At 50.9% G+C, this 20,166-nt stretch overlaps 1 protein-coding gene across 1 annotated transcript; it reads right to left on the bottom strand.

Annotated features, from left to right (window-relative positions):
* Nucleotides 1-624: 624 nt before the first annotated feature.
* On the bottom strand, nucleotides 625-8,688 carry LOC132476758 (cytochrome c oxidase subunit 4 isoform 2, mitochondrial). The gene is made up of 6 exons (XM_060078910.1): nucleotides 8,488-8,688; nucleotides 6,947-6,982; nucleotides 5,803-5,884; nucleotides 3,851-4,015; nucleotides 2,912-3,043; nucleotides 625-796 (listed from the first exon to the last, which is right to left on the bottom strand). Exons 1-6 carry the CDS (start codon nucleotides 8,686-8,688, stop codon nucleotides 660-662), a joined length of 753 nt encoding a protein of 250 aa, XP_059934893.1. The 3' UTR covers nucleotides 625-659.
* Nucleotides 8,689-20,166: the final 11,478 nt, after the last annotated feature.

Consider the following 20,166-nt stretch of genomic DNA (forward strand, 5'->3'; position numbering starts at 1 on the left):
CTTCTAAGAGGCTTCACCTACCACCTCCAAACCCCTTTTAGCTCTGTCCGTTTATCCTGCTCTGTTTTGTTCCTTCATAGCCTGATTACTGTGTAACATACTGTATATTATACTTACTTATTCCTTTTTCTGTCTCCCCCCCTACACACACACACACACACACACACACACACACACACACACACACGTAAAAAAACACCTCCTCCTTGAGGCCAGACACTTTGTGTGTCTTGTTCACTGCTGCATCCTCAGCCCCTAGATTAGTACGTGGCACACAGCAGATACTCAGTAAGTATTTGTTAGTTGACTGAATATAGGAGTGTCCTTACCTTTGCTCAAGCCATTCCCTCCACCTGGAATGCCTTCCCTCTCCTTCCTGCCTTTCCTAATCCCACCAATCATTTAAGGCTCAACCCCAACCTCTACTCCTCCAGGAAGCCCTCCCTGATAAGTGGGGCCCTGGAAAGTGGCTTACTGCCTCTCACTTACTGTCCTGCCCAATTTTAGGTATAATGTAGGCTTTATGGCAGGTAGAGGCTGCGGCGGAGACTAAAGGCAGATGAGAGCAGGCCAGCTTTATTGGGGTTAAGTAGCGGGGAGGGGCCTCCATAGGCTCCGGGCCGGGGCAGGGTTGCAGCGCGAGCAGCTGGGATGCCACGTCACTTCTTCCACTCCTTCTTCTCATAGTCCCACCGGGAGGCCAGGCCTTGCACAGGGTTGCCCTTCATGTCCAGGATGCGCTGGAGCTGCTGGGCCTTCCACTCATCCATCAGGGTGATGGGTTTCTTAGGGAACACTTCAGGGAAGGAACCGGGTAGGGACAGGGTTGTGCAGGACCCTGCCAGGCCCACCCCCTCCTGCTGAGTCAGGGTCTCCAGGCACAAGGTCAGGGCGCCCTGCATGAGGACCCCTTGCCACCCTGTCCATCCCCCACCAGGCTCCCCACTAAAGCTGCACGCTGGGGACCTCTGAGTTATGATCCCCGCTCTGCCTTAGACTTGGTGTGGGAACTGGGCCAAGGTACTTCCCCTTTCTGAGCCTCAGTTTCCTCACCTACTATGTGACTCAAGGGTAAGAGGAGCACTGGTTTGAAGTCTTTCTGGGTCCAAATCCCAGCTCCACCACTCCCTTGCTGTGTGACCTTGAACAAGTCACTTCATCTCTGAGCCCCAGTTTCCTTACCTGTCAAAAACAGGTCCTGTCCACTAGGGTTGTGGGGATTGAATGTGTTGGTATTTATAATGCAATTGGCAGAATGAGGGAAGATATGAAAACCCCTAATACATGATAGCTACTATAACTATAATTGCTGAGTTTGCTCCCACTTATTGGGAAGGGTCCAGGATGAGATAGTTTCTTCTGCTTCCTGAAGGGGTTGGGAGTGGGAGGTAGGATAGGGGTGTTCACTTTAAAGCGATGGGGACCCAAAGGGTAAACTCACGGAGGCATTTTAGGTGCCTTGATGTGTGGACCAAGAAAGGCCTGGGGGCCAGAGCTCCCAGGCCATGTTAACCTGCCTGACCTTTGTCCCTGGCACTTTCTTTTTTTTTTTTTTTTTTGCAGTTCGCAGGCCTCTCACTGATGTGGCCTCTCTCGTTGCGGAGCACAGGCTCCGGACACACAGGCTCAGTGGCCATGGCTCACGGGCCCAGCCACTTTGCAGCATGTGGGATCTTCCCGGACCGGGGCACGAACCCATGTCCCCTGCATCAGCAGGCGGACTCAACCACTGCGCCACCAGGGAAGCCACCCTGGTACTTTCTATTCCAGTGGGTGTGAAAGAAGGGAAGGATCTTTATGGGTACTGATTAGTACCAAACATTGGGCTAGAATAGAATTTTTCCCAAAGGTTCTCTCATTTCATCCTCATGCAAGGTAGAAATTCCCATCACACTTTTACAGAAGAAGAAACAAAGTGAGGCCCCTGGAGGTGAAGTCAATTGAGGCAGAGACTGCCACCTCATCCCCAACATCCTCCCCTCTACTTCCAGAGCAGTGCTTCTCAAACCTGAGTGCGCATCAGAATCACCCAGAGGGATATTAAAACATAGATTGCTGGGCTCCAGCCTGAGTGTCTGACTCAGTAGATCCAGAGTGGGGCTGAGAATTTGCATTTCTAACAAGTTCCCAAGTGAAGCTGTTGGTCCAGAGACCCCACTTTGAGAATCACTCTTCTGTAGTAATAAATGGTCAGTTGGGTACATGACCACTCAGCTAAAGACTATATTTCCCAGCTTCCCTTGTGGCTATGCATGGTCATATGATCACTTCTAACCAATAGGATGTGAGCAGAAGTGGTGGTGCAACTTCTGGACCTTAGAGAGAGTGTGTCCTCCCTTTCCCTCTTGTTGGCTAGAATGTAGGCTTTACGGCTGGAGCTGGAGCAGCCATTTTGTATGTCAAGAAGGAAGCTGCATGCTCTGCATGGCAGAGCAACAAGACAAAAGGAGTCTGATATTGTGGAATCCCCATACTCCCCCTGGCCTTTTTTGTGAGAGAGGAAAAAGACTTCTATCTTGTTTAAGCTTGTACATTGGAGACTCTTTGTTACAGTAGCCAAAACAGTATACTGAAAAGTTCATGGTTAATAACAGTAATCAGTAACAACATCATTCATAACTTTGTGCCAGGCACTAGGCAACAGTTTTCTAATTAAATCCTCACAAGAACCCTGAGATGTGGGCACTATTATTCCCATTTTACAGATGAGAGAATTGAGGCCCAGAGAGGTAGGGTCCCTACATTCCAACCCAGGCAGCCGTGCTCAGCCCTTCCCCATACACCTCTTTGGGGGACTTTTCAAAACTCTTCTGATGAGTGCCAGCATAGTTCCCTTATCAAAGCTTGGCTGGTGGCTGTGGCCACAAGGGAATGGCCGAGGGCTGCGGCCAGGTGAGACGCTGCCACTCACCATAGACCCGCTGCCACCAAATCAGCAGACCTGTGAATCCAAAGAAGACGAAGACACAGCCCATCACTGTCTTCCACTCGTTGGAGCGACGGTTCATCTCTGTGAAGGTCTCATGGAACTGGAGCCGGTACACTGGAGGCAGGTGAGGGGTGGGGGAAGAGGGGCCTCAGGTGCATCCATTCTGAGGGCCCTGGGCCAACTCTTGGCCTCAGGGACCTCCAGCCTCCCCCTCCCTGCAGCAGATGCTGTCCATTCAGCAAATTCTTATTGAGCATCTAGGATGTGCAAAGCATGGCCAGGAGCTGATGGCGAAGCCGGCTCCCAGGGGCACCTCTGGTGGGCAGCACTTGGGGTCACACGTCCCTCCTGCTTCCAGGGCCAGGCCCCTGCTCTCCCACCCACCTCACCTGCCTCTTTCTGCTCCATCTCCCCACACCACTCAGGGACGCCCAGGACCCTCCACGCTCTCCAGCTCCTATATCCTTCCCCATGCTGTTCCTACTACCTGGCAGCCCCTCCTCCTCACCAGCCAAAGCCAACTGGAACAACCCTCCTCTGGAAGGCCCACCAGGATTCCACCTTTCTCTCTCCTTTGGGTTCTCACAGCCCCCTGAACACACCTCACCCAGCCGCATATCCTGTATTACAGCTATCTGGGTTTGTGTTGGTTCCCCCACAGGACTGGGAGCACCCTGAGGGCAGGAACCCTCAAGGGGATTCACTTCTGTGTCCCCAGCATCGCCTAGCATCAGGCTGTGCACAAACAGTTCAATGAATGAACAAAGGAATGAACAAAGGAATGAATTTCACCCCTCAGGTATGCATTCGAGTCTTTGGGTGGTTCTGGCTGTCTTGGCTGGGGGCTCTCCCTGCCCACTGCTCCGTGACAGGCCAGGCCCTTCTTTGCAAAGTCGCCCCCAGCCCCACCCTGAGACCTACGGGCCACCTTCTCAGCGTGGCTCAGCTGCGTCCAGCTGCCCTTCTCCTTCTCCTTCAGGGCCTGCTGCTCTGCGTTGAGCTCCGTGCAGAAGGGCTCTTCGGGCATGGGGTAGGAGCGCTGGGCATGGTAGTTGGTGTAGGGGGGCATCTTCTCCTTGCCGTGGGCTGCGGGCACAGGGGGGAACTGAGTTCAGGCTGCCCCTGGGACGTCCTGCCACTAACCGTAATATTAACAAAGAGGGTGGCACGTATTGAGCACTTACTGTGTGCCAGGAGCCATGCTAAGGCCTTCGGGCGAGTTGACTCATTGGCTCGGCATCACTCTGAGACCTGTGATATTGTTCTCTTTATCTTACAGAGGAAGAAACTGAGTAGCTAAGGGACTTGCCGAAATTCACAGAGCAAAAGGGAGCCGGGCCAGAGCTGCAATTCAGCCCCTCTGGCTTCAAATCCTGTGTCCTCTGGGAAGATCTGGGGTGAGGAGGGCACATCAGGCAAAGGCAATGGGTAGGGAAAGGTTCAGTGTGATGAACCTGAGATGGCAGATGGGAAACTGCCCTACAAACTGTAAAGTACTATCCCTATGCTTTTTTTGCTTTTTTTTTTTTTGGTGGTACGCGGGCCTCTCACTGTTGCGGCCTCTCCCGTTGCAGAGCACAGGCTCCGGACGCGCAGGCTCAGCGGCCATGGCTCATGGGCCCAACCGCTCCACGGCATGTATTATCCTCCCAAACCGGGGCACAAAGCCGTGTCCCCTGCATCGACAGGCGGACTCTCAACCACTGTGCCACCAGGGAAGCCCCACTTATGCTTTTTTTTTTTTTTTTTTAGAAGATGCTGGGGGTAGTTTATTAATTAATTTATTTATTTTGGCTGTGTTGGGTCTTCGTTTCTGTGCGAGGGCTTTCTCTAATTGTGGCAAGCGGGGGCCGCTCTTCATCGCGGTACGCGGGCCTCTCACTATATCCCTATGCTTTTAAAGAGTGGTCAAGGGCACAGCTTTGGAGTTGTGGAACCCCAGTTCCACCCCGGCCCAGCTCTGACAAGCCCCTTTTACCTCACTGTGTTCAATGTCCTCATCTGGAAAGTGGGGAGAGTAAAAGATCCTACCTCACTCACACTGTTGTGGAAGCTTCAAGATAATGCACTCAAAAGGCTTAGCACAGTGCCTGGCACACAGTAGATGCTCCATAAATTACACTGATAGACAGAGGTTGGTTTTACCTCTGGCTTCCATTCTTGGAAGCTTTCCCTGGTGGCTAAGCCCTCAAGGGCTCCATGTGAGTGTCCAGAACAAGACTGGGTGCTAGAAGGGTCTCAGTAAAGCTTCTTCTGTTTATTGTCACCAGAGATGCCCTCAAGGAGGGCATTGGTACCACCTTGCCCAAATAGCATGGGAACTGCTTTGGGCAAAGAGTCCTGGCTCTGGACCTGTTTGTTTATCTGAGAAATGGAGATAACAGCATAGCATCCACTTCATGTGGCTGCTGTGCAGTCTAAATATGTTAATCTCTGCAAAAAGTTTATCACAGCTCAGGGTACATAGTAAGGGCTCAATAAGTGTTATCTGCTTTTATTCTCCAGAGGGTCAGGAAGGCCCTTCTATCTGGCTGAAGTCTCTCCTACTTCAGGCCTCTTTCTTCTGACCAGCATGGACACAAGGGTCTGGAAAGGTGGTCCAAAGTTCTATCAGCACCCTCAGCCTCAGGACACAAAGGCCTTAGGGGCCTGAGATATGGGGGTCAGACCCTGAGAATGCTTGGGAGGAGGGGACGGCTGTCTCTATTTCCTGGAAGAATGTGGCCCTGGACCAAGGGGTAGGATCATGGGAAATGGTTTGGGGCAGGCCCAGGGCAGCATGAAAGGGACCAGGGGCAGCCTGCAGACAGGACCCTTGCCCCTGGCCTTGCAGTTAGGCAAGGGTCAGGGCGGGGTGGGTGTCCAGGTCTTACCAGTGCCTCCTGGGCTGTGGATCCCTCGCATTCCAAGTCCTCCTTTCCTCAGCACCAAGCTCCAGGCAGCTCTAAAGGACATCTTGTGGGGGAGGGGGGTGTGTGGATGAGTCCTGCCCTCTGCCCTCTGCCCTTCCCCTCAGGATCCAGACAGAGGAACAGCTTTTTCACAGGTGTTGTGGCTGGGGGACTGGTCCCCAGGATTTCAAGGTCACCTCCTGCCCCTTCTAATTTTGTATGATATACCTATGGGGGTTGATGGGCATCCTAGACATTTGGAGCCTCCTCCTGGGACCTCAGTTTACCATCTGAGAAGTGGGAGGAGGCCTAACTCTTAAGGCAGGACCTGAACAGTTTGGGTCTGGGAGCCTGGGTTCTGGTTCCAGCCCCAGCTCACGGTGGCTAGGTTGGGAAACCTCTCTCAGCTGTTTGTCCTCTAGAGGAAATAGGGTGGGAGTCCAGGTAGGGAGGGAGCAGGTACTGGGATAACTCTCCTCGCTACAGGGCCATCTGCCAAGGTCTCCTGCAGATGGTTTGGCCCCCACCCCTTCCCCCATAATTGGCTGCCTACGTGCCTGGAAAGCCTGCTCTGCTGGACCTGGTGGGAGAGGGAGACAGGCGAGCCCAACCCCCCCATCCCCAGGGAAATCTCAGGGTCTGGCATCCCAGGGGGGCGAGGAGGGGACTTAGAGGAGGACAAGGACCAAACTGGGGCAGAGGGAGGAAGAGAGGCACACATGTGGGGAGAAGAACAGGGTATCCCACTTCTGGAAATGGAAAGAGGCCCCTCATCTAGGGAAAGAGAGGCACCCAATCATTAGAGACAGGGAGGGGTGTACCATATATGGAAAGTGGGAAGGGGCCGCACATCTGGAAAGGAAGGGCTCCCCATCAGTGATAAGTGGTTGAGAGCCCCACCCATGGGGAGGGAAGGAGTAATCTACATTTGAGGAAAGAGATGCCTCCCCATATGGGGACGGAGGAAAGTTCCCCTCAACTCTGAGTTGCCAGTAGCCGCCCCCCCCCCGCTCCCCCATCCTCCTCTATAGCAGCGCCCCCACGGGTGGTAAAAGCCGGAGTCCCAGCCGCGTCTCTCACCGGCCCGGGTTTGGGCAGCCGGGGCTCTCCCCACCCACTCACTTACCGTGCGGCTCAGCAGAAGCCAGAGCGCGACCGGGGTCTGCGGAGCAAGTAACAGAGAACAGGCTGAAGAGGGACCGGAGCGCTGGCGCCCGCCTCCGGGCCCGCCCCACAGCCTTTCCCAGGACCGCCCCCGCGTGGGAACGTCCTGCCTGGGAGAGCCCAGCCCGCATCCCTGGGGGCTCCCAGCCACAGACTGGGGAGAGGGGCTGCGCAATGACTCCCCGCCTCAATTTCCCTGCCCACCGGGATGCCTCTGGAGACCCCCAGCTGACGCAGCCCTGGGACCAGCTGGCTGTGTGTCCTGGGCTGGCCCAGGCCTGCGAGTCCGGTTGTCCCAGGAGCTGGATCTTCCTGCCTTCACACCTTTGCTCACCGCTGTTTCTTCCACCTGCAATGCTCTCTTAGGGCTTTTGAGGACCCAAGTCTTGGCAACTTTCCAGCCCAGACCCCATGCCTTCCTGCTCCAGGAAGCTACAAGCATCTAGAATCTGGGAGCTGGCCTGTGGTGTACCACCTGGCACGAATGCCCTCATATTCAATGACAGGTGAAAAAATCCTCCCCCTGGGTTCAAATCTTAGCTGTGTGACCTTCAACAAATGGCCAAACCTCCCTGAGTTTCTGTTTTCTGAAAAAGAGAGCTAATGATATCTCTTACCTTACATGATTGTTGTAAAGATTAAATATGTCAATAGAAAAATGTGCATCAGGCACATTTATTCAAGAACTATTTATTAAGACCTATTACAGCTGGCATTATTGTCTATTGTTTAACAGGTTAAATGCTTGGGGATTTAGAGACAAACAAAACCAAACACGGTCCCTGCCATTTTAGGGCTTACGATCCAATTCCAAGCAGAGAGAGGCCTGTGCAAAGGCCCAGAGGCAGAAAAACACAGGTGTGTTCACAGAGAGAGAGGCCATCTTGGCCAGAGTGTAATGGGCAAAGGAGAAAGCTGGAGAGAGGCTGGAGTACCAAGCAGGGCCTCATAAGCCACGGTGTGGATCTTGGATTTTATTTTAAAGCTGGGAAACCAAAAAAGGTAAGTAGGGGAGTGATGTAGTTAAATGGAGCAGAACATGCGTTCAGTAAATATGGCTTGGAATTGTTAGAATACTGATTCTGGACTGATGGGTGAAGGCTGTGAATTCTTTCGTGGCCTGGGGCCAGAACTTTCTAGGTCTGCAAGCTCTGGTCCCCTGAGGTGTGCCGAGCACCCACCCACCCATCAGGGTTCCTGTAGCCCAGTGAAGCCATAGAGACCCACTCTAGCCAGTGCCTGGAGGAAGGGGCTTAGTGCCCTGGAAGCAGATGAGTCTTGAAGAGCAGGGACTCAGGGGGAGGTGCTAGAGAGACCGTAGAGTGGGCAGGATGCATGTCACCTCCATTCTGGGAGGTGAGAAGGCAGTGTGGGAGTCTCCTGGATGTCCAAGAGACCCCAGCTCCCAGGACTGGCCTTGCTTACTCCTGGGGGCTGCTCCTCCCCCTTCCCCGTGATCAAGGGAATTCCAGATTTGAGAGAACCCAAAGAGGACCACCCTACCTCTTGGATGCTGTCCAGGGTGTCCTGAAGATTAGCCCTAAGGACAGAAGATGAGGTAAGGCCCTCCTTCAGGCAACCTGGGGAGGACACACCTTGAGCCTTGTCAGACCTTTCCAGGGGCAGGTGGGTGCTGGCTGCACTGGGCTGAGTGGCAAATGTGAAGGCTTCACTGCTGCCACACTCGTGACTAAGTGGCTCCATTTCTGGGCCTCAGTTTCCCCATCCATTACAAGGGCCTCCCAAGGGAGAACTTGACCCTGGAGAACTTGACCCTCTGTTCTTCTCTACCGTCTCCCACCCCCATCTCTGTGGGAACGCCAGGCTCCAGATGTGGAGCAGTGCTGTGACAAGGAACATCTGTTTGGGAAGCCAGCCCCAGGGCTGAGGGTGATGGGGTGATGGCAGGCTCCACGGCAGCTCAAGGTTGATATAGGGCAGCACCACTGCCTAGAGGGTGATGCCCAGCAGCGTCTGAAGGTCTGGAACCTGGAAATAGTCAGACTCTCCCATAAAGCAGGTCACTCAGGTGTCCCGGGGCCGAGGAGTAGGAGTCTTCCCTGGGAACCAAGGTGGGCTCCAGCGGCAGGGGGCCCTACATGTGAATGAAGGCTGAGATTTCAGGAACAGCAGGAATAGGAGGTGAGAGGGATCTGTCCCTTTCAGGCAGCCCTGCGGCTCCAACCCCCCAGTAGGAACCCATACAGAAAGGAGCAGCTCTCTCTCACTTGATCAGATTCAGGCAGGCCCTGAGTTTCTGCTCAGACACAAAGACCTGAGCCACAATCTCAGCATCCTGCTGGTACGACCCCCTCCCCTCCTATTCAGGCTTCATGCAGGACCCACCTCTGGCCTCCCAGCCCAGAGGAGATACTGAGGAAGAGCTAGGCCTCATGGAGGACACAAAGCCGAAAGTAGGAAGAGGTGTTGGACAAAGCGTTGCGGACCCGTATCCCCAGCCCCTGGGGAACCCCTGGAGACATTTGAACGTGGGGAGGACGCCTGGGATAGGAGGGGGCGAGGCCAAGAAGTGCAGGGACTGGGGAGGAGATATAGGGTAGTCGGAGACCGGAAGGTAGGAGTAGGTGGGGCTTATCCTTAGGGGCGGGGACCGCGTGTAAGAGTGGGCCAGGGAAGAGCAGGGCAACCGAGGCACTAAGGGGATGGGGCCAGTTGGGCGGCGGGAGGGGCCGGTAAACAGAGGGGGCGTGGTCAGGGCAGAGCAGAGCCCGATCCCCGCCACCAGCTGGAAAGCTGACTCCCAGCAGGGACACTGTGATTCCGGGACACTGCGTCCTTCGGGGCGACGGGCAGCGCCAGCATGAAGGTGCCCGGGCGGCAGAGCAGGCTCGGAGGACGTCGTGCGAAGACCCGCAGATCCAGCAGGGACCAGTCCAGAAAGGGCTTCTGCAACTTGGACAGGAGGGCCGGCTCAGAACCGACGCCGAACCAGGGCTACCACGGGGGCGGTCGCTAGTGGCGGGTTTCCCGGCCCTAGGAACGATCCCGTGACGCGATCAAGAGCAGGTGGACGCCCTCGGATGGATTTCATTGGGACGCGACGGGACCGGTGGTGGCCTGGAAGATGGAAACCTCCTTCCGGCAGGTCTGTTATCTCTGCACCACCACACCTGGGGCACGAAGTGAGCGAAGCCAGCGTTGTTCAGCCGGAAGAGGGATTCCTCCCAGAGTTGCAGGGGAGACGTTTGAGGCCGACCCCTCTGGCTGTCACTCATGGCCTCTTGGCCCCCCTCCACAGGCATCCGTTATTCTAGGCCCCGCCACCTGCCTCACTCTACTCACCTACGTCCCTCGTCTCCTCCCTCCTTCCCCGTCCTCGAGCTGCCAGTCATCCTTCCCTGGCCCCTTGCACACTCATTGTGCCCGCACCTCTGGACTCTACCTAGTTAGTAGTCTACCGTTCCACCATCTCCAGCCCTACCCCGGTCCCCGTCAGTTATCCCTGTCCTCGCCCAGCTCGCCTAGCTGAGCCCGCCCGCCGGCCCCGCCCGTACCCTGAGGCTCCTCCTCAATCGCTCAGCCCCCGGCCGGCCCCTTGCCCAGTTAGTCCTTCCCGCACTGCCTTCGCAAGACTCGCTAGACCCTCGCCCTGGCTCCAGCCTTGCTCTTTCAGTCATTCTGTGGTGCCGCCCACTCCCGAGCCCTGCCCTTACTGTCAGCCTGCTCGCCACAGCACGCCCCAGCCGAGCCCCAACCCTGTCAACAAGCCCCGCCCCCGCAGGGCACACCTCCCTTTCCCTAGATCCTCCCCGAGGCCCTGCCCATTCTGTCACTCCCCTCAGGCCAGCGCCTGCTCCTGTCCGACGCAGGCCCTCCCTGTCCGTCCCCAGGGCCTCGCCCCCTCCAACCCGCTCAGGCCCCGCCCCCACCACGTGGTCAGTGAGGGTGCAAGCCGGAGCCCCCACGTTGCAGGCGACCGTAGAGGCAGAGGAGGCGAAGACGTTCCCCGAGCGGAGCAGGACCGTGAAGCCGTCACGCTCTGACCGCAGGAAGGGCACGAAGCGGCAGGACGGGTATCCGAACTCGCCTCGAGCCAGGAGAAGGGGCGCGGGGGTGGGGCTTCGACAGAACTTGCTGCATTGGCATCCCGGGCCTGGGGTCCGGGTCCTCATCAACACCACCCCCGACCTGGGCAGATGTATACAAACGACATCAAAGGACCCCCTGGTTATCAGGGGCCGTGAAACTGAGCGCTTGGGAGGCCCACATCTAGGATTCTAGTCCCAGCTCTATCCTCTGCTGGTTTCAGCCCCTCTTCGTGGCTGCCTGCATGGCCTCCTTTCCACGTTTCTATAATGCCAGTCACACCCAAACTCTACTTGGGGACCAGGAGGGTGAATGCGATGGTCTAAGCGGAGCTTCTCCTAGAGGTGCCCACAGCAGTGACGTATCAGCCAGGCTATGGATGGAGCTCTGGGCAGTGTGGGCATTGCCTTGAGGTCTAGCCCAGTGCTCTGCTCTGACCACCACGAGAATAGTCCAACTTGGCGAAGGGCTGTGGCCGTGGGACCCTGGGGGCACAGGGGGTCAAACTAACTCTGGGGTAGGCACTGGTCCCTTCAGATACTGCACTGGGGCTCCACACGGAATGGTCTGCAGCTTCTGTTCCTGATCTCCCAGGGCCTTCTGCACCACAGGACAAACCGAGGGTGCACAGGGCAGGGCGTGAGGGACCCTGGCCAAGTCCCAAAGCCTTGTCTTCTCAAACTCAACTGCCTCATGGGCATGGGGATAGTGCCCCCTGATGTGACTCTGGTCCTTGTGGGGACAGCTTCATGGCATCCTTCAGACTTCCTTAGCACCCACTGGCCTCCCAGCAAACTCCTTAGCCTATATTTAAGGTCCCTCCTGCCAAACTCAGCAAATGCAGCTCCCCCATCAACCTCTCCTCCTCTCCCACCATGCCCCAGCCATGCTGCCTTTCAGGTCTTGGAATATACTCCACTCTTGCCCATGGCAGGGCCTTTGTAACTACTCCCTCTGCTGAAATGTTCTTCTCTCAAGAACAAGACTCATTTATTCCCACTGGCGTGTTCCCATGAGAAAGGCTTTACTGGAGCAACAACACACCTCACTTTTCACCCGCAGACTTAAACTCTGGTCTACAAACAAGTTTATCAGTTATTGTGGCCTTAACAATATCTCCTATTCCACACGTTCTCTTTACAATGTGACCTTGACACTCCTGTCATCAAATGGTGGCATCTATGTCCCCATTCCTTGAAACTGAGTGCACCTTTGTGACAGCTTTAATCATAGGACATGGTAAAAGTGATGACTTCCAAAGTTGGATCATAAAATGCCATGGACTCTCTTGGGATGCTCTCTCTTATAACCCAGCCACCATGCCGTGAGGAAGCCAAACTAGCCCATGTCATATGTAGGTGCTCTGGCCACAGCCCAGCTGAGGTGCCAGCCTACACCCAGCCTCAACTTCTAGCCGTGTACATCTCCAGACGATCCCAGCCCCTAGCCATCAAGTCCACCTCAGCCATCGAGTCTTCCCAGCTAAGATCCTAGACATTATGGAACATCTCTGCTGCGCCCTTTCTGAATTCCCAACCAACAGTATCCATTAACATCAGACAGCTGTTTTACACACTAAGTTTTCAGGTGGCTTTGTTATGCAGCAGTAGTAACTGGAATGGTAACAAAATGTTATTTGGATTCAATATATCTGACTCCTCATTTGACTCAGTTGTTTCAGAACTTGGGCAAGAAAGAGGGTATTAAGTATTGACACCCCAAACCCCACCATTGTCCTCCCAATTTCAACTCAATGTCATCACCTCAGAGAGGCTTTCCTTGACCCCTGTGGAAAGTACCCTCTCTAATCAGTCCAAAATTGCACACATAAAAACCCACAGGCTCGGGCCTCCCTGGTGGCGCAAGTGGTTGAGAGTCCGCCTGCCGATGCAGGGGATACGGGTTCGTGCCCCGGTCTGGGAGGATCCCATATGCCGCGGAGCGGCTGGGCCCGTGAGCCATGGCCGCTGAGCCTGCGCGTCCGGAGCCTGCGCGTCCGGAGCCTGTGCTCCGCAACGGGGGAGGCCACAACAGTGAGAGGCCCGCATACCGAAAAAAAAAAAAAAAAAAAAAAACCCACAGGCTCACTTTTCCTGCATGCTCCACCCATCAAGCCTGTTCACTCATGTCCCTCTGCTTCCAGACTGGGATGAAGTGAGATATAGCTGTGCAATGGATTATTTGGTTATTCTTACTCTTCCATTTTAATTTACTTATTGGCTTTTTGGCTGTATATCTTTGTATTAATTTTTTGTAGGTTCTGTGTTTCTCTAGGGATTACAATATACATACTTAACGTTTGACAGTCTATTTAGTGTTCATACTTTACACCTCAAGTAAAAGATAGATGCATTAAAACCATAAAGGTGCAGGCTTCCCTGGTGGCGCAGTGGTTGGGAGTCTGCCTGCCGCTTCAGGGGACACGGGTTCGTGCCCCAGTCCGGGAAGATTCCACATGCTGCGGAGCGGCTGGGCCCGTGAGCCATGGCCGCTGAGCCTGTGCGTCTGGAGCCTGTGCTCCGCAATGGGAGAGGCCACAACAGTGAGAGGCCCGCGTACCGCAAAAAGAAAAAAAATAAAAATAAAAAAAACCCATAAAGGTGCCTTTACCTTTTCCCCTTTATAATAGTTATCATATATGTATTACATCTACATTCATTGAAATACCCCAAAAAATGTTAGGATTTTTGCTCTCAAGTCATATATATTTTAAAGAACTTGACAGGAGAAATATAATCTATTATAATTATTCATATTTTTACCCTCCTGTTGCTCTTTATTTATTCCTAAACTCCCAAGTTTATCTCTGGGGTCATACCCCTTCAGCCTGAAGAACTTCCTTTAACTTTCTTTTAGAGCAGGCCCACAGATGATAAATTCTCTTAGTTTCCTTCATTGAGAATGTCTTTATTTTACTTTCATTCCTGAAGGATATTTTTGCTAGATGTAGAGTTGTTGACAGTTCTTTTTCTTTTTGCCTTTATTTATATTTTATTTTATTTTTTTTACAACTTTATTGGAGTATAATTGCTTCACAATGGTGTGTTAGTTTCTGCGTTATAACAAAGTGAATCAGTTATACATATACATCTGTTCCCATATCTCTTCCCTCTTGCGTCTCCCTCCCGACAGTTCTTTTCCTGCAGGACTTTATTTTTTAATTATTATTGTTATTATTTATTTATTTTGGCCGTGTTGCGTGGCATGTGGGATCTTAGCTCCCCAACCAGGGATCGAACCCATGCCCCCTGCAGTGGAAGTACGAAGTCTTAACCACTGGACTGCCAGGGAAGTCCCTTGCAGCACTGTATTTTTATTTATTTATTTATTTATTTATTTATTTTTGGCTGCGTTGGGTCTTCGTTGCTGCACGCGGGCTTTCTCTAGTTGTGGTGAGCAGGGGCTACTCTTCGTTGCGGTGCATGGGCTTCTTATTGCAGTGGCTTCTCTTGTTGTGAAGCACGGGCTCTAGGCGCATGGGCTCAGTAGTTGTGGCTCACAGGCTCTAGAGCACAGGCTCAGTAGTTGTGGCACACGGGCTTAGTTGCTCCGGGGCATGTGGGATCTTGCCGGACCAGGGCCCGAACCTGTGTCCCCCGCATTGGCAGGCAGATTCTTAACCACTGTGCCACGAGGGAAGTCCCAACCTGCAGCACTTTATAGATGCTGTTCCACTATCTTCTGGCCTCCATGGCCCCCTAAATGTAAAGTGTTTTTGGCTTTTGGTTCTTTTTTTTTTTCCTGGCTGCTTTCAAGATTGTTTTTTCCTTATTGGTGGTTTTTAGTTTGATTATGAGATGTGTGAACGTGGGTTGCCTTTGAGTTTATCCTGTTTGGAGTTTGCTGGGTTTCTTGAATCTGTAAACTTAAGTTTTTCACCAAACTTGGGAAAATTTCAGTCATCATTTTAAAAAATTCTTTTTCTGCACCTTTAAGGGACTCCAATGACGTGCATATTAAATCTTTTGATATTTTCTCACATGTCCCTAAGTCTCTGTTCAGTTTTTAAAATATTTTCTCTCTCTCTTCTTTAGATTGGATCACTTCTATTGATCTAGCTTCAGGTTTACTGAGTCTTTTCTTTGTCATGTCCCTTTGCTATTGAGACCATCCTGTGAATTTTTAGGATCTGAGATATTGTGTTTCTTAAGTTCTAAAACTGTCATTTGGTCATTTGTTTTTTCTTAGTATAATTCAGTGATTCTTTTTAAAATCATTTTATTAAGGTATAATTGATATAGAGAAAGCTACAGATATTTAATGTATACAACTTGATGAGTTTGAAGGTAAGTATACACTACTGAAAATTTCACCACAATAATCAAGGCCATAAATTTATCCATGACCTCCAAAAGTTTCCTCCTGCCCCCGCCTTTAAAAATATTGATTTCCTTTTTGTGGTGAGAGTAATTAACAAAAGATCTGCCCTCCCAGCAAGGTTTTTTCTTTTTATTCTGTAAAACATTTTTTAAAAAATTTAAATTTAATTTAATTTATTTTTTATACAGCAGGTTCTTATTAGTTATCCATTTTATACATATTAGTGTATATATGTCAATCCCAATCTCCCAATTCATCACACCCAGCAAGTTTTTAAGTATACATACAATACAATACTAACTGCAGGCCCTGTGCTGTGCAGATGTCCAGAACTTGTTTGTTTTGTATTACTGAGGCTTTGTACCTTTTGACCAACACCGCCTGTTTTTTGGCTCTTTTTTTATGGCTTCTATTTCTCTGCTGAGAATGTCTGTTTTCGCATTCATTGTAAAGCATCCATCTTTCCCTCACAGCGTACTGTTATAATAGCTGCATTGAAGTCTTTGTCTGACAATTCCAACATCTGGGTCTTTTCATGGTTTGCATCTATTGTCTTTTGCTTTGAGAATTGGTTGGATGTTCCTTATTGAGTAACTTTTTATTGTATCCTGGACATTTTCAATATTATCTTCTGAGACTCTGGGTACTGTTAAAAAGCCTCTGGAAATTTGTTCTTTTTTAGTAGCAGGCAAACCTGGTTAGGTGCAGACTGCATGTTCTATGTCACCGGCTGCAGGCAGTGATTCTAATCAGTTTTACTTTCAAAGCTTTGCTATGTGGTTTGGGTCTGCCTGGTGCAGGGGTTAGTCTGGGATATGGGCAGTGGTTTACATGGTGTCAGTACTCAAAACTTTGCTCACCTTCTTGGGGTGTCTTCCATACAGGCTCAGCTTACGGTTGAACCCAGGACTTGTGTTGGTTCATACACAGAATTAGAGGGTTTCCTTCATCCATTCTCTCTGCTCCAGGATTTGATCTACATTATCTGGCTCTACAGGCCCGTTTTTTCTGGTCCTCTGGTCTGAAATATGTTCTCTCAGAGTTCTAACCACCAGCACTGTCACCACTGGGCCTGCCCATGGGGCAAAGCAGCAAGAGAAAAGACAGAAAACTGAGGATTCTCCCCACAGTATTTACACTCAGGGGTCCCTTTTCCAAGTTCTTTTCTCCAGCAGGTGGGTTTTCTCAAGACTTTTCTCTCAACGACTTTGGGAACTGCAGAGCAGACTGGGGCTGAGAGCAAAGATTAAATAAAGATAATAACAGGGAGGGCTTCCCTGGTGGCACAGTGGTTAAGAATCCTCCTGCCAATGCAGAGGACACGGGTTCAAGCCCTGGTCTGGGAAGATCCCATATGCCACAGAGCAACTAAGACTGTGCGCCACAACTACTGAGCCTGAGCTCTAGAGCCTGCGAGCCACAACTATTGAGCCTGCGTTCTGCAACTACTGAAGCCCGCACCCCTACAGCCCATGCTTTGCAGCAAGAGAAGCCACCGCAATGAGAAGCCTGCACACCGCAACAAAGACCCAACACAGCCAAAAATAAATAAATAAAACAAATAAATATATATATTTTAAATTAAATAAAAATAATAATACCAAGGAATTCCTCACACTCTCCAGCTTCCGGAGGTCTACTTTCCCCGTTCTCTGGCCAGAATGTTGGGCTTCTCTATGGGAGTTTTTGCTGCTCATGTCGGGTGTGAAGTTTCCTGAACTCAGAGTACCCTGGGTCTAAGTAAGAAGATACAGGAAGAACATCTACCAGGAAACTCACTACTGCTGTGTGGGTTGTTCTTCATATTTTGACTTTTCACTCCAATCTGCTCTCTATTATTTACTTTACAGTGTTCTTTCTTATTTATTTATTTATTTATTTTTGGCTGTGTTGGGCCTTTGTTGCTGCACGCTGGCTTTCTCTAGTTGCGGTGAGCGGGGGCTACTCTTCGTTACGGTGCACAGGCTTCTCATTGCAGTGGCTTCTCTTGTTGTGGAGCACAGGCTGTAGGCACATGGGCTCAGTAGTTGTGGCGCATGGGCTTTGTTGCTCCGCAGCATGTGGCATCCTCCTGGACCAGGACTCGAACCTGTGTCTCCCTGCATTGGCAGGCAGATTCTTAACCACTGCACCACCAGAGCATGGCTTTCTTAAGTAGTTGCTTTTTGTATTTGTCCAGGGTTTTTAGCTGTAACCAGTGAGAGAGTTGGGCTGTAGGAGGCTTACTTTAGCTTAGCCTTCATTCTCTCTCTTTTTTATTTTAATGTTTTTTTCTTTCTTTTGAGGTAATTTTAGACTTACAGAAGTTGCAAAACTAGTACAGAGTTCCTGTATGTCCTATGCCCAGCTTTCCCTTTTGCCAACATCTTACATAATGATAGAACCCTTATCAGAACTAAGAAATTAACCTTGGATATTACTATTAACTAAAGTTCTAACAACAGAAGTTAGTTGGGTTTCATCAGTTTGCCTATTAATGTCCTTTTTCTGTTCTGGGATCCAGTCCAGGAAGGATCCCACATCACATTCGGTTGTCATGTCTCCTTAGTCCCCTCCAATTTGGACAGTTCCTCTGTCCTTCCATCTTTTTCATGATCTTGACACATTTGAAGAATACTAGCCAGCTCTTTTGCAGACTGTCCGTCAATTTGGGTTCGTCGTAGGTTTTCTTATGATCAAATTGAGGTTACGCAGTTTTGGGGGAAAACACCACAGAAGTGACCTATGCCCAAGACTTCATGAGGTTGATATGTATAACTGGTGATGTCACCTTGATCCCTTGTTAAGGGTGGTGTCTGCTGGATTGATATTAAAATTAATATTTTACTCTTTGTAATTTTAAAATACATTAAGTGGGATACTTTGAAACTGTGAAAATATCCTGTTTCTGCTTAAAGTCTGACCCAATGAATTTAGCGTCCTTTAGTGGATTGTTACCTTTACAGTCAGTACTTTAAGAAATTACAATCATAATGATGACGATGATGAATTGGATCCCAGAAGATTACTTGCCAGCCATGTACCTGGAACTTATTTTTCCTCTTGGAACCTCAGCTTTCTTATTTATAAAGTGAGATAATTATGAATCTGACCTCACTGGGTTGTGGAGGTGTTGAAATGAGATACTGGCAGCAAAACACCTAGCAGAGGGCTTGACACATATGTATCTTGGGATGGGGCAGTCCTTGTCAGGGGACTGAACTGCAGGAGAGAGGGCTGTGTGTCCTTGTTGGGAGATAACAGTATAGGGCAAAGAGGTGTTCTGCAGGCACTGAGCAGGTATGATCTTAGAGAAATCCCTGGAATTGTCTGTGATCAAGAAGCAGTTGAGGGACTTCCATCGTGGCGCAGTGGATAAGACTCTACGCTCCCAATGCAGGGGGTCTGGTTTCGATCCTTGGTCAGGGAACTAGATCCCACATGCATGCCGCAACTAAGAGATCGTATGCCACAACTAAGGAGCCCATGTGCCACAACTAAGACCTGGCACAACCAAAAAACTAAATAATTATTTAAAAAAAAAAAAAAAAAGAAGCAGTTGAGGGGACTTGTTTCCAGAGGTCAGGTAAAGAGCCTGGGAAAGTTCCCAAACTGGACCAGCTTTCTGGAGGAAGTGACTTCAGATAAAGGAGACTTGAAAAACATCATTGGAAGGAACTTATGCAAAGCCCAGAGGCTGGACCATAGAAGAGAGGTCATGGCAGGTGGGCACTTACTGGAGGGGCCCTGATGCCCCAGTGGGCTTTGGTGATCAAAGCAACTCTCAGTACCCACTTCCAGAGCTAGGGACTGGGCTGCCAGGGGATGGCATGAACTTGGGTGCCCCTCTTCCCAATGCCAAGGTATCTGCAGGATTGTCCCCAAAACCCCATCCAGCAGGGTGAATGGAGCTGGAGCGGAGTATAGTGTGAGTACCTCTATTCATCCACGCTGTCTTTCATTCACCAAGTATTTACTGAGCACCAATTGTATGCCAGGCTTTGTGCTGGACAGAGGTCATACAGCAGAGAACAAAGCAGCCCATGGAGCCCCCGTCCTAGAGAAAGGAGTCACAATAAACAAGGGAACAAACACACAAGATTGTTTTGGTTTTATATTGTTTGGTAACAATTACTCCAAAACTTTGTGTCTTAAAAGACAACAGCCATTTTATTATACCTTACAGATTCTATGGATCAGGAATTCAGGAAGGACTTGGTTGGGCAATTCTTCTGCTCCCTGTGGCGTCAACTGTGGTCACTCAGTAGGATTCAGCTGACAGATGGGTTAGTCCAGAGGATCCAAGATAGCTTCATGTAGACTTGAATGACTGGATGGCTGAGCTCAGCTGGCAGTGTCATCGGGAGTGCCTGCCCATGGCCTTGCCAGCCGGATGGTCTCATGGCAGGCTTACCTGGCTGCTGCTTCCTCCAGCGTGAGTGCCCCAGGAAAACCAGACGGAGGCTGAATGCCCTTTCCTAATCTAGCCTTGGAAGTCATGTAGCATCGATTGCTGTAAACTATTGGTCAAAGCAGTCACAGAAACCCATCCAGGTTCACAGGGAGGGGACATAGACCCACCTTTCAATGGAAGGAATAATTGTGGCCATTTAAGAAAACTGCCACAAGGATAATGAGTTGTTCTAAGTGCAATGAGTCCAGAGAGGTTAAGCAGATTTCCCCAAGGACAATTACAGATGTGAATGGTGCTAGGAAGGAAACAGACAACAGGGTGAAAGGCAGGGAATGAAAGGAGATGGTGGGAATTCCCTGGTGGTCCAGTGGTTAGGACTCTGCGCTTTCACTGCCAAGAGCCCGGGTTCAGTTCCTGGTCAG

The sequence above is a fragment of the Mesoplodon densirostris genome, chromosome 16, assembly GCF_025265405.1.
Source record: "Mesoplodon densirostris isolate mMesDen1 chromosome 16, mMesDen1 primary haplotype, whole genome shotgun sequence".
NCBI classification, from domain to species: Eukaryota; Metazoa; Chordata; class Mammalia; order Artiodactyla; family Ziphiidae; genus Mesoplodon; species Mesoplodon densirostris.

Bases quoted from the DNA above. Each gene is read 5' to 3' on its own strand.
- LOC132476758 (XM_060078910.1), bottom strand. From the start codon at position 8,688: ATGGAGCCACTTAGTCACGAGTGTGGCAGCAGTGAAGCCTTCACATTT. The intron at 5,885-6,946 runs GTAAGTGAGTGG...CTCCCCCACAAG, and splicing joins GGCTTCTGCTGAGCCGCACG to ATGTCCTTTAGAGCTGCCTG. The intron at 797-2,911 runs GTGAGTGGCAGC...CCTTCCCTGAAG, and splicing joins TTGGTGGCAGCGGGTCTATG to TGTTCCCTAAGAAACCCATC.